Source organism: Scyliorhinus torazame, chromosome 19 (genome assembly GCF_047496885.1).
Source record: "Scyliorhinus torazame isolate Kashiwa2021f chromosome 19, sScyTor2.1, whole genome shotgun sequence".
NCBI classification, from domain to species: Eukaryota; Metazoa; Chordata; class Chondrichthyes; order Carcharhiniformes; family Scyliorhinidae; genus Scyliorhinus; species Scyliorhinus torazame.
The window spans coordinates 24,837,697-24,851,308 of record NC_092725.1 but is presented as its reverse complement, the minus strand read 5'-3'; the positions used below and the strand labels follow the sequence as shown (position 1 = coordinate 24,851,308).

The 13,612-nt window shown below is 66.7% G+C and overlaps 1 protein-coding gene across 1 annotated transcript in view; it reads right to left on the bottom strand.

Moving 5' to 3' along the window:
• Positions 1-227: 227 nt before the first annotated feature.
• LOC140396645 (uncharacterized) overlaps positions 228-13,612 on the bottom strand; it is a gene marked incomplete at its 5' end in the record, with an annotated part of 40,759 nt that continues 27,374 nt past the window's right edge. The window contains 3 exon segments of the mRNA XM_072485440.1: positions 228-3,361; positions 3,885-3,968; positions 13,345-13,534. Coding sequence (XP_072341541.1) covers positions 350-3,361; positions 3,885-3,968; positions 13,345-13,534 — 3,286 coding nt within the window.

The following is a 13,612-nucleotide window of genomic DNA, read 5'->3' as shown; positions in this document are numbered from 1 at the left end:
GGGAGAAAGAGGCCCTGCCACAGTGGAATATTTCAAATTGAAGGAATGTTGGAGAGGGTGGGGGGTATATGCACAAGCCAAAACCAACTGGGGCAGGTGACAATGGGGTGCGAATGGACTGGCCTCACCAAGCAATCCAACTCCTTGGTCCCGCTGCGGGACAACCTACTCGGTCTCTCTATCCCTCCCCCCACCCAGTCAGTACACCCCACTCCCCACACCCTCTCGCCCTTCAATCACCCCCCTCAGCCATTATTGCACACACACAAGAGTCAGCAGATAATGCCCCACACCCTGCCCACCACCTTCACCCGTTCTGCCCCTGCACCACCTACCCTGTCTCTGCCCATCAAGTAGAGTGTTTCTTCCCCACCTTCTGGGGACCCAGGCGAGCAGACAGTGGAGGCCTGCCTCGCTTCTTTGGGGGGGAAGCTGGGGGGCGTCCCCTGGGTCGCCGCTGCTGCTGTGGCTGCGGTACTCCCGGCGGCCTGTGCTTGGGGGGACGCCCCCTCTTGGCCTGGATGTTGGGGGGTCTGCCTCGCCTCGAGGGGCTGGGGGCAGGAGGCGGCGAGGGAGAAGGAAGGGGTGCATTCCTTTTGACTTTGGGGGGTCGGCCTCGAGTGGGGGCTGGAGGAGGGAGAAGGGGAGGAGGAGGGAGGAGAGGGGGAGGCGGAGGGAGGAGAGGGGGAGGCGGAGGGAGGAGAGGGGGCAGCGGGAGAGGGGGATAGCGGGAGGCAGAGGGGGGCCGTCCTTTCCTTTTGGCTGCGGGGGGTGGGGCAGGGGGAGCAGGCGAGCTGCTCTGGGAGGAACGGGTGTTGGCAGCTGGGGTAGTGGCAGCAATGGCGGCTGCCGCAGTCAGGCTGCGGAGGACACGGTCTGGCGTGGCAGGAGGGGAGGCAGAAGGGGAGGAGGAGGAGGAGGGCGATGAAGAGGAGGAGGAATCTGGTGCACTAGGGGTCTCCTCGCCGCCAGAGGGGTCCATTCGCCTCCTCACGGGCTTCTCGGGCACGGCCCGGGTGCTGGGAAGGGCCCTGACGCCTCGGGGCTTGTACCGCCTGCGCTCCAGCGGTGGCAGTAACTCACCGGGGCGCTGCCGGGTGGATCTGGGAGTCGGCACACCCCGTGAGGCCGGCGATTCACTCGCCGCCTCTGGCCTCGGCTCTTCTTCGGACGAGGAGTTGCTGACTGGTCGGGGGGATCTTGGCCTCCTCCTGGCCCGGTCTAGAGGCCGGGGGGCTGGGCTCTCGCTGCCCATTTCAGAGCTCTGGCTGGCCAATCCCACTGCCCGAGCTCTCTTGGCCGGAGGCTGCCGGCCCTCAGCGGAGCTCTCCAGACCAGGATCAGACTCGCTCGCTGGCCCCGTCTCCCGCCGCCTCGGCCACTGCCTGCTCTTGGGTGTAGGCGACGAGAGGGGGGAGGGGGGATGTTCTTGCTCGCCTGCCCTGGCTCCGTCACTGCCCCCTGCCACTGCCGGCCGCCTGGCCCGCTTGGCAGGCTCCCGCCTCTCCACGATGACATTGATGCGGCCCGGGACCTTCCGCAGTACCGTGGCTGCCATCTGGGGGTCGCCGGCAGCCCCTCGCTCGCAGAGCACGTCCTGGTCGGCCGTCCTCCTGCGCTTCTTCTCTCTGGTGCCGGCCGGGAGGCTTGGGTCAGGGGCCGGAGAAGTTGGCTCCCCGTCGGAAGCTGGCCGTTTTTGCTCGGATCTCTTCCTCACGGGAGGCGGCGCCAACGTGGACCCGCGGAGAGACGGTTCCGCCGCTCTCGGCAGCTGCTTACGGTCATGCTCCACTGCCTCGGGCAGGGGCTGGGGGCTCCCCTCCACTGGCTCCTCAGTTCCTGGGACTGGGCAGCCCCTGGAGCCATTCAGCACAGTCTGGCCTCGACTCCCATCATCTGGTGGTAAAATCTCCCTGTCCGCTCTGCTGTCCCCCCTCTCTCCTGCCTTCTCCACAACAGTCGGCACATGAGGCAAAACATCGACATTCCTAACCTCCGGTGCTCCGAGCTCTCCGATCACCTGACCTGATGTGCTGCAATGGTCCGGCTCCTCCTCAAGTCGGTCTGCCAGATTGGCCACGGCCTGTTCTCCCTCCGACCTTTCACCTCCCTCCTCTACTGATCTTGAAATGAGTTCCTGCGACCTTTCACCCCCCAGGTCCTCAGTTACCGAAGTCCTTGGGGTGGGCTCCTCTGACCTTTCACCTCCCGTATCAGCGATCACTGGGGTAGGATCCTCTGGCCTTTCACCTTCCGCCTCGGTGGTCACTGATGTCAGTAGGGTGGTATCCTCCGACCTTTCACCTTCCGCCTCGGTGGTCACTGATGTCAGTAGGGTGGTATCCTCTGACCTTTCACCTTCCGTCTCGGTGGTCACCAAAGGCATTGAGGTGGGCTCCTCCGACCTTTCACCTTCTGTCTCCGTGGTCGAAGTTTGCGGTGTGGGTTCCTCTGACCTTTCACCTTCCGTCTCCGTGGTCACCAAAGTCAGTGAGGTGGGCTCCTCAGATCTTTCACCTTCCGTCTCCGTGGTGACCGAAGTCCTTAGGGTGGGCTCCGCCTCCCCCTCTTTCTCTGCCCGTTGACTTTCGGAGCCCTCCGGGTCAAGACCATTGGGGGCCTGTTCGCCACCATTTAGGGGTTGCAGGGTGGATTTTCCTGTCGGAAGGCTGCCAGTGTCGGTGGCCACACACGGCCTACCTGCTCCCACGGCCTCTCTCGGTTCCAGCTTGGCAACTGGCGAACGGGCCTCAGGGGCTTCTCCCGTTGGTGCTGCGTCGGGGGTCGGCATGGTTTCGTCGAGGGCTCCATCACTCCCATTAGCCACCGGCTGCACACTCCCCGACGTCAGCTCTGCTCCCTGGGCTTTGCCGCTGGGAAGGGGCTGCGGAGGAGGCGGCGGTGGCATCGGCGGCGGCGGCTCCGGTTCCATCTCCGTGACTCGCCGATCGTCGTCCTTCCGGGGCAGAGCAGGGGAGGGCTCATCTGCCGCCGCAGGGGGCTCGTCCTCGAAGAGCTCGTCCGGGAGCTCGGTGCTGATGTGGATCTGCAGGTCGCGGGAAGGGGCCGCCTCGTAGCGCAGCAGCTGGCTGTGTATCTCCTTGGATGGAGGCGCTGCCGGGACCTCGAGGGCGATGGGCACCACCGGCCTCTCCGCCTCGCGGGAGCTCAGCCGCGCTCCCCGCAGCCTCTCACTCATGCGGGTGCTGGGCCTCTCGCCTTGGGGCTTGGGTGGCTGGCGGGCTTTCTTCTGCCGCTTGATGTGCAGCTCCTCGTTCAACCTCTGCTCGTCTTCCTCCGTCCACTTCCAGGCCTCATCCTTGGCCTGGTCCAGGTCCTTGCGAGCAGCTTCCACCTGCTCCTGGAGCGGGAAACAAAACAGAGAAAACCCGCTCAGTATCCACACAGGGGCCGGATGCTGCTGCTCCTGGCCGCACAGCACACCACAAAAACATACAACATCACGAGGAACACATGCCACCACCACACAGCCTTTTACCGCCCTCGATGGGCAATTAGGGACGGGCACCAAGTGCTGGGCCCGGGCAGAACCGCCCCACATGCCCAGGGCAGAAATGAGGACAGTTTTAGGGTGGCTTCAATATCCGGGTAACGGGGTCTGAAGAAAAACAACAAAGTGTTTTCTTCAGACAAGCCCGAGAGCCCCATTTCTCTCCGGAGACCCCTTCAGGGTACCTCAGTGCGGAGTGAGGGCTGCACATGGGAGCAACGTTTAAACAAAAATTAAACTCCAACAGACAGGCCCGGGCGACCCAGAGAGCTAACAGTCTCTGCGAGGACGAGGGTGTCCAGCTCGCCATGGTAACTAGCCGCCCGGGGCGGGGGTTCACCAAAAATCCAGAGATCGGAGGGAAATCTCGCACCTCTGCTTGCTTCAGCTCTTCTTTGCTCACAGCCTCGAGGGAAGCCTCCAGGTAGTTCATGGCATATCGTTCAATCGGTGTTAGCTGAAAGGCAGAAAAGGGAGCGGGTTACTGAACTGAAGCAGGAAGGCCAGGGAGGCGGGGCCGGGGAGGGAGGGGACGCGAGGCGAGGCGGGGAGGGGAGGCGAGGCCGGGGAGGGGAGGCGGGGCCGGGGAGGGAGGGGACGCGAGGCGAGGCCGGGGAGGGGAGGGGAGGCGGAGACGGGAGGGGAGGCGGAGACGGGAGGGGAGGCGGAGACGGGAGGGGAGGCGGAGACGGGAGGGGAGGCGGAGGGGAGAGGCGGGGACGGGAGGGGGGAGGCGGGGACGGGAGGGGGGAGGCGGGGACGGGAGGGGGGAGGCGGGGACGGGAGGGGGGAGGCGGGGACGGGAGGGGGGAGGCGGGGACGGGAGGGGGGAGGCGGGGACGGGAGGGGGGAGGCGGGGACGGGAGGGGGGAGGCGGGGACGGGAGGGGGGAGGCGGGGACGGGAGGGGGGAGGCGGGGACGGGAGGGGGGAGGCGGGGACGGGAGGGGGGAGGCGGGGACGGGAGGGGGGAGGCGGGGACGGGAGGGGGGAGGCGGGGGACGGGAGGGGGAGGCGGGGACGGGAGGGGGAGGCGGGGACGGGAGGGGGGAGGCGGGGACGGGAGGGGGGAGGCGGGGACGGGAGGGGGGAGGCGGGGACGGGAGGGGGGAGGCGGGGACGGGAGGGGGGAGGCGGGGACGGGAGGGGGGAGGCGGGGACGGGAGGGGGGAGGCGGGGACGGGAGGGGGGAGGCGGGGACGGGAGGGGGAGGCGGGGACGGGAGGGGGAGGCGGGGACGGGAGGGGGAGGCGGGGACGGGAGGGGGGAGGCGGGGACGGGAGGGGGGAGGCGGGGACGGGAGGGGGGAGGCGGGGACGGGAGGGGGGAGGCGGGGGACGGGAGGGGGGAGGCGGGAGGCGAGGACGGGAGGGGGAGGCGGGGACGGGAAGGGGAGGCGGGAGGCGGGGACGGGAAGGGGGGGGGAGGAAGGGGGGGGAGGCGGGGAAGGGGGGGGAGGCGGGGGGGGGAAGGGGGGAGGCGGGGACGGGAAGGGGGGAGGCGGGGACGGGAAGGGGGGAGGCGGGGACGGGAAGGGGGGAGGCGGGGACGGGAAGGGGAGGCGGGGACGGGAAGGGGGGGACGGGACTGGGGGGGGGGGGGGGGGGGGACTGGACTGGGGGGGGGGGGGGAGGGAGACGGGACGGGACTGGGGGGGGGGGGGGGAGACGGGACGGGACTGGGGGGACGGGGGGGGGGGAAGACGGGACGGGACTGGGGGGACGGGGGGGGGGGGGAAGACGGGACGGGACTGGGGGGACGGGGGGGGGGGGAAGACGGGACGGGACTGGGGGGACGGGGGGGGGGGGGGAGACACGGGACTGGGGGGGAGACACGGGACTGGGGGGGAGACACGGGACTGGGGGGGAGACACGGGACTGGGGGGGAGACACGGGACTGGGGGGGAGACACGGGACTGGGGGGGAGACACGGGACTGGGGGGGAGACACGGGACTGGGGGGGAGACACGGGACTGGGGGGGAGACACGGGACTGGGGGGGAGACACGGGACTGGGGGGGAGACACGGGACTGGGGGGGAGACACGGGACTGGGGGGGAGACACGGGACTGGGGGGGGAGACACGGGACTGGGGGGGGAGACACGGGACTGGGGGGGGAGACACGGGACTGGGGGGGGAGACACGGGACTGGGGGGGGAGACACGGGACTGGGGGGGGAGACACGGGACTGGGGGGGGAGACACGGGACTGGGGGGGGAGACACGGGACTGGGGGGGAGACACGGGACTGGGGGGGAGACACGGGACTGGGGGGGAGACACGGGACTGGGGGGGAGACACGGGACTGGGGGGGAGACACGGGACTGGGGGGGAGACACGGGACTGGGGGGGAGACACGGGACTGGGGGGGAGACACGGGACTGGGGGGGAGACACGGGACTGGGGGGGAGACACGGGACTGGGGGGGAGACACGGGACTGGGGGGGAGACACGGGACTGGGGGGGAGACACGGGACTGGGGGGGAGACACGGGACTGGGGGGGAGACACGGGACTGGGGGGGAGACACGGGACTGGGGGGGAGACACGGGACTGGGGGGGAGACACGGGACTGGGGGGGAGACACGGGACTGGGGGGGAGACACGGGACTGGGGGGGAGACACGGGACTGGGGGGGAGACACGGGACTGGGGGGGAGACACGGGACTGGGGGGGAGACACGGGACTGGGGGGGAGACACGGGACTGGGGGGGAGACACGGGACTGGGGGGGAGACACGGGACTGGGGGGGAGACACGGGACTGGGGGGGAGACACGGGACTGGGGGGGAGACACGGGACTGGGGGGGAGACACGGGACTGGGGGGGAGACACGGGACTGGGGGGGAGACACGGGACTGGGGGGGAGACACGGGACTGGGGGGGAGACACGGGACTGGGGGGGAGACACGGGACTGGGGGGGAGACACGGGACTGGGGGGGAGACACGGGACTGGGGGGGAGACACGGGACTGGGGGGGAGACACGGGACTGGGGGGGAGACACGGGACTGGGGGGGAGACACGGGACTGGGGGGGAGACACGGGACTGGGGGGGAGACACGGGACTGGGGGGGAGACACGGGACTGGGGGGGAGACACGGGACTGGGGGGGAGACACGGGACTGGGGGGGAGACACGGGACTGGGGGGGAGACACGGGACTGGGGGGGAGACACGGGACTGGGGGGGAGACACGGGACTGGGGGGGAGACACGGGACTGGGGGGGAGACACGGGACTGGGGGGGAGACACGGGACTGGGGGGGAGACACGGGACTGGGGGGGAGACACGGGACTGGGGGGGAGACACGGGACTGGGGGGGAGACACGGGACTGGGGGGGAGACACGGGACTGGGGGGGAGACACGGGACTGGGGGGGAGACACGGGACTGGGGGGGAGACACGGGACTGGGGGGGAGACACGGGACTGGGGGGGAGAGACGGGACTGGGGGGGAGAGACGGGACTGGGGGGGAGAGACGGGACTGGGGGGGGAGAGACGGGACTGGGGGGGGGGGAGACGGGAATGGGGGGGGGGGGAGACGGGACTGGGGGGGGGGAGACGGGACTGGGGGGGGGAGACGGGACTGGGGGGGGGAGACGGGACTGGGGGGGGGGAGACGGGACTGGGGGGGGGGGGAAGAGACGGGACTGGGGGGGGGGGGAAGAGACGGGACTGGGGGGGGGGGGGGGGGGAGACGGGACTGGGGGGGGGGGGGAGACGGGACTGGGGGGGGGGGGAGACGGGACTGGGGGGGGGGAGACGGGACTGGGGGGGGGGGAGACGGGACTGGGGGGGGGGGGGAAGAGACGGGACTGGGGGGGGGGGGGGAAGAGACGGGACTGGGGGGGGGGGGGGAGACGGGACTGGGGGGGGGGGGAGACGGGACTGGGGGGGGGGGAGACGGGACTGGGGGGGGGGGGAGACAGACGGGACTGGGGGGGGGGGGGGAGACAGACGGGACTGGGGGGGGGGGAAGACGGGACTGGGGGGAGGGGAAGATGGGACTGGGGGGAGGGGGGAAAGACGGGACTGGGGAGGGGAGACGGGACTGGGGAGGGGAGACGGGACTGGGGAGGGGAGACGGGACTGGGGGGGGGGGGGAGACGGGACTGGGGGGGGGGGGGAGACGGGACTGGGGGGGGGGGGGGGACTGGGGGGGGGGGGGAGACGGGACTGGGGGGGGGGGGGAGGAGACGGGACTGGGGGGGGGGGGAGACGGGACTGGGGGGGGGGGGGGAGACGGGACTGGGGGGGGGGGACTGGGGAGGGGAGACGGGACTGGGGAGGGGAGACGGGACTGGGGGGGGGGGGGGGAGACGGGACTGGGGGGGGGGGGGGGGGAGGAGACGGGACTGGGGGGGGGGGGGAGACGGGACTGGGGGGGGGGGGGAGACGGGACTGGGGGGGGGGGGGGGGGGAGACGGGACTGGGGGGGGGGGGGGGGAGAGACGGGACTGGGGGGGGGGGGGGGGGAGAGACGGGACTGGGGGGGGGGGGAGAGAGACGGGACTGGGGGGGGGGGGGGAGACGGGACTGGGGGGGGGGGGGGGGAGACGGGACTGGGGGGGGGGAGACGGGACTGGGGGGGGGAGACGGGACTGGGGGGGGGGAGACGGGACTGGGGGGGGGGGAGACGGGACTGGGGGGGGGGGGGAAGAGACGGGACTGGGGGGGGGGGGAAGAGACGGGACTGGGGGGGGGGGGGGGGGAGACGGGACTGGGGGGGGGGGGGGGGGAGACGGGACTGGGGGGGGGGGAGACGGGACTGGGGGGGGGGGAGACGGGACTGGGGGGGGGGAGACGGGACTGGGGGGGGGGGGGAAGAGACGGGACTGGGGGGGGGGGGGGAAGAGACGGGACTGGGGGGGGGGGGGGAGACGGGACTGGGGGGGGGGGAGACGGGACTGGGGGGGGGGGGGGGGAGACAGACGGGACTGGGGGGGGGGGGGGGAGAGACGGGACTGGGGGGGGGGGAAGACGGGACTGGGGGGGGGGGAAGATGGGACTGGGGGGGGGGGGAAAGACGGGACTGGGGAGGGGAGACGGGACTGGGGAGGGGAGACGGGACTGGGGAGGGGAGACGGGACTGGGGGGGGGGGGAGACGGGACTGGGGGGGGGGGGGGGGGGAGACTGGGGGGGGGGGGGGGGAGACGGGACTGGGGGGGGGGGGAGGAGACGGGACTGGGGGGGGGGGGGGAGACGGGACTGGGGGGGGGGGAGACGGGACTGGGGGGGGGGGGGGACTGGGGAGGGGAGACGGGACTGGGGAGGGGAGACGGGACTGGGGGGGGGGGGGGAGACGGGACTGGGGGGGGGGGGGGGGGGAGGAGACGGGACTGGGGGGGGGGGGGGAGACGGGACTGGGGGGGGGGGGGACGGGACTGGGGGGGGGGGGGGGGAGACGGGACTGGGGGGGGGGGGGGAGAGACGGGAGTGGGGGGGGGGGGGGGGAGAGACGGGACTGGGGGGGGGGGGAGAGAGACGGGACTGGGGGGGGGGGGGAGACGGGACTGGGGGGGGGGGGGGAGACGGGACTGGGGGGGGGGAGACGGGACTGGGGGGGGGAGACGGGACTGGGGGGGGGGGGGGGGAGACGGGACTGGGGGGGGGGGGGGGGAGACGGGACTGGGGGGGGGGGGGAGACGGGACTGGGGGGGGGGGGGAGACGGGACTGGGGGGGGGGGGGGGGGAGAGACGGGACTGGGGGGGGGGGGAGACGGGACTGGGGGGGGGGGGGGGGAGGAGACGGGACTGGGGGGGGGGGGGGAGACGGGACTGGGGGGGGACGGGGACTGGGGGGGGGACGGGTCTGGGGGGGGTCTGGGGGGGGGACGGGTCTGGGGGGGGTCTGGGGGGGGGACGGGTCTGGGGGGGGGGACGGGACTGGGGGGGGGGGGACGGGACTGGGGGGGGGGGGGACGGGACTGGGGGGGGGGGGGACGGGACTGGGGGGGGGGGGACGGGACTGGGGGGGGGGGGACGGGACTGGGGGGGGGACGGGTCTGGGGGGGGGGGACGGGTCTGGGGGGGGGGGGGGGACGGGTCTGGGGGACGGGGGGGACGGGTCTGGGGGGGGGGGGGGACGGGTCTGGGGGGGGGGAACGGGTCTGGGGGGGGGGGACGGGTCTGGGGGGGGGGGACGGGTCTGGGGGGGGGGGACGGGTCTGGGGGGGGGGGGGGACGGGTCTGGGGGGGGGACGGGTCTGGGGGGGGGGGGACGGGTCTGGGGGGGGGGGGGGACGGGTCTGGGGGGGGGGGGGACGGGTCTGGGGGGGGGGGGACGGGTCTGGGGGGGGGGGGGACGGGTCTGGGGGGGGGGGGGACGGGTCTGGGGGGGGGGGACGGGTCTGGGGGGGGGACGGGTCTGGGGGGGGGTGGGACGGGTCTGGGGGGGACGGGACTGGGGGGGACGGGACTGGGGGGGACGGGACTGGGGGGGACGGGACTGGGGGGGACGGGACAAGTTGTGGTCCCAGCACAGACCCCTGAGGCACACCACTAGTCACCGGCTGCCGTCCTGAAAAATACCCCTTTATCCGCACTCTCTGCCTTCTGCCAGTCAGCCAATCCTCTATCCATGCCAGGATCTTACCCTTAACAGTCTCCTGTGCGGCACCTTGTCAAAGGCTACAGAGATGCCAGGCCAGGAAGGGGTGCCGCGGAGAGGCCAGGCCGGGGGGGCGGGGGAGGAAACAGATGGGTGTTGGGAGACACGCAGGACGGTTACAGGCACAGAAAGAGGCCATTCAAGCGGCCCTGTGTCTGTATTGGCTGACTAAAGGTGCAATTCACCTTGTCCCACTCCCCTGCCTCCTCCCAGTTAACCCCGCACATTCTCCCTTTGCAGATGCAATTCTCTGGGGAATTCCTCAATTGCCCCTTCCTCCATCACATCCTTGGGCAAAGCGAGCCACATTCTTGCTGCTCAGAAACATTCCTCCTCCTGTCTCCCTCGCTTCTCTTCACCAATCACCTTCAAACCTTTCCGTGCCCCCCAGTCTCTGGTTCGCGATCCTCCCGCCAATTGGAACAGTTTCTCTCCCGCTCGACTATCTCAGACCCCCTCCTGTTAGCACTGTTTGCTTCACAGCGTCAGGGTCCCAGGTTCGATTCCCGGCTTGGGTCACTGTCTGTGCGGAGTCAGCACGTTCTCCCCGTGTCTGCGTGGGTTTCCTCCGGGTGCTCCAGTTCCCTCCCACAGTCTAAAGACATGATGGGACATTCTAAATTCTCCCTCTGTGTACCCGAACAGGCGATTAGGGGATTTGCACAGTAACTTTAATGGCAGAATAATAAACAGCGGAAAGCAGAGAAACATAGAAACAAGATGCAAACCAGCACTTGTGCAGCAACATTGTTTAAAAATCTGAATGGAGGACAGGGCTCATGGCCTGAAATTGTGAACTCAATGTTGAGTGCAGAGGGTTGGGATGGGTCTGGTGGGACAATGGAGTGCTGTTCCTCGTTGGATCCTCGCAGCAGGGCAAGGACAGGGTGAGGAAAACTCTGCCTGTCTTTATTTCAGATTTCCAACGCTCAGTGCTTTGTGATTATTCCTGGCTGTTGCACTCTTATGCCCCCCGGTGACAAAACCCAGGAATAGAATCATACAATTTACAGTGCAGAAGTTACAGTCCAGGAGGCCATTCAGCCCATCGAGTCTGCACTGGCCCTTACAAAGAGCACCCCACTGAAGCCCACGTATCTACCCTAACCCCGTAACTTAACATTTTTTGGACACCAAGGGCAATTTAGCACCTAACCTGCACATCTTTGGATTGTGGGAGGAAACCGGAGCACTTGGAGGAAACCCATGCAGACATGGGGGAGAACATGCAGACTCTGCAGACAGTGAACCAGCCGGGAATCGAACCTGGAGCTGTGAAGCAACTATGCTACCGTGCTGCCCTCAATAGCTCTCAACCTGTTCACTGATGTCCGCACAAGGTAAACTCGGGTCCTCCTGCCACACCCAGCGAGCACGGGGGTTGTACCATCACCCCCAGGAGTGACATTTTAATTAGTTAAGTTTACTTTTGACATTCTATTTTAGTTACACAGCCCCACCACCCCATTTAATTATTGGTTTTATTGAAAGAGTATAAACAGCTGACTTCTTTGAAGAGTTTGTTTTTCATTACAATAACCCTCATTTCTGATTTCTTGATTTTTATTTTCACCAAAAGTAAAAACTGCTTCTGTGCACCCCTTTCAGAAAGGCATCCTTTATTTTCTCGTGCCTCACGCCACCTTCCTACCAAAATGAATCACTTCACAATTCTCGGCTTTAAATTCCCATCCGTTTTCCTGTTCCATCAACCAGTCGACATCCATTTGAAGTTATACTACCCTCCTGAAGAATTCATAATGCTACTATAGTAGTGCCTTATGTCACGATGGGGAGACATTAGGAACTTGGTTCCAGAAATGGGGTCCAATATCTAGCAGGCAATTTGGGGGTTAAACCGACGAAGGGAAAAGACTAGGAGCAGAGTCAGAGGGATATGCCCACAGCCTGAGTTACCTTGTCCCATTCAGACTTAACCTTGTTAGTGAGAATGCAGAGGGTGCCCCGCTTCAGCCAGGTGATCCACTCAAGATCCATTGTCATTCAGGACAAGCTTGTTTGGCCAGCCATTAGCCCATCAGAGTCTGATGACTTATTTGTCCATCAATGGAAGGTTAGTTGCATATAAATAGCATAGCTCTGTTCGTCTGTAGAAATGGAAGTGGGTAATCAGTCAAGATAACGATAATTGGTTCAAGTCTGGAAACGTGAGAGGACCTTTGTTTGAGGGGGTGGGCAGAGCTGCGAGAGAGAGAGAGAGCTGGAGTGAGAAAAAAATGCTGTTCTGAAGAGTTACAGGCAGAAGGCAATGGAAATCGATCAAGAGAGGTCATGAAAGTTGCCACAGAGGAAGGCTTTGGAAAAAGGTTCTGAACAAATGTTCCTAACAGAAGGAAAATTGCTTTGTTAAATTGCCTGTTTGTGTAAGTGAAACAAGAGATGCATGTTGATGTAAAGTGTTGTTTAATGGGAACTAGTGTGTTAAGGTTAAGAAACTGCATGTAATCTGTTAGTGTTAGAGCTGAAGTAAAAGTTTAAATATTGTTTCCTTTAATAGTAATAAAGTTTGTTTATAAAATCACCAAGCCCTATTTCTTACATCACTCCTGGAACGAATCAATCTTTCCACACCGCATTAAAACTTTAAAAACATTATGGCATCTGGCCTAGTCACTGTTGAGAGCTTACCAAGCGTCCATACCACCTGCATGCCAAGGTCAAGGCTATTTTAACGCATCAAAGGAATTGTCCGACCTGGGCTCGAGCATTCGACCCATTGTCGGACTGGCTTCAAGCCTTATGTGGGAGATGGGTGACCAAGGGCACCGCTTCAGTCCATTGATGGACAAATAGGTCATCAAACTCTGACGGGCTAATGGCTGGCCAAACAAGCTTGTCCCGAATGACAATGGATCTTGAGTGGGTCACCTGGCTGAATCGGGGAACCCTGTACATTCTCACTAACAAGGTTAAGTCTGAATAGGACAAGGTAACTCAGGGCCTCTCGTTGTATTAGACAGGAGATTCCGCCAAAAATGCCATGACGCAGAGCGATTCGTCTAGAATTGTCATACTCAGTCAAAGTCCCCAAGGGAGAATCAGGCCCAGAATGTCAGGCGGGGGGGGATCATCCGAGAAAAGATACTGGCTTGATACTAAGCAAACGGAAGACTTACCCAACCGAGGGGGTCTGTGTTAGTGGGGAAGGATTTGGACACAGAGTAAGGGAGGTGCGCAGCAGGGGGAGAAGGCAAAGGCGAGTTACCTGCTCGACCAGGGCGGCGATTTCCTGCTCAGCCTTGGACAACTCCTCGTCCTCCTCACGGGTCGAGCTGTCCTCCCCGTCCAGGGGGATGTTCTCGTTGAACTCCGCCAACTCAGCCACCTGCTCCGCCTTGGCCTGGGAGGCTGCTCGGATATCCTCCTCATCTTCAGCCCTGCAGAGAGCCTGCAGAGGGGATCAAATCATTGGGTTATTGTGGGCAGGGGGGGTGAACAAAGCCTCAACAGATCAACTCAAGCCACCCGGATCT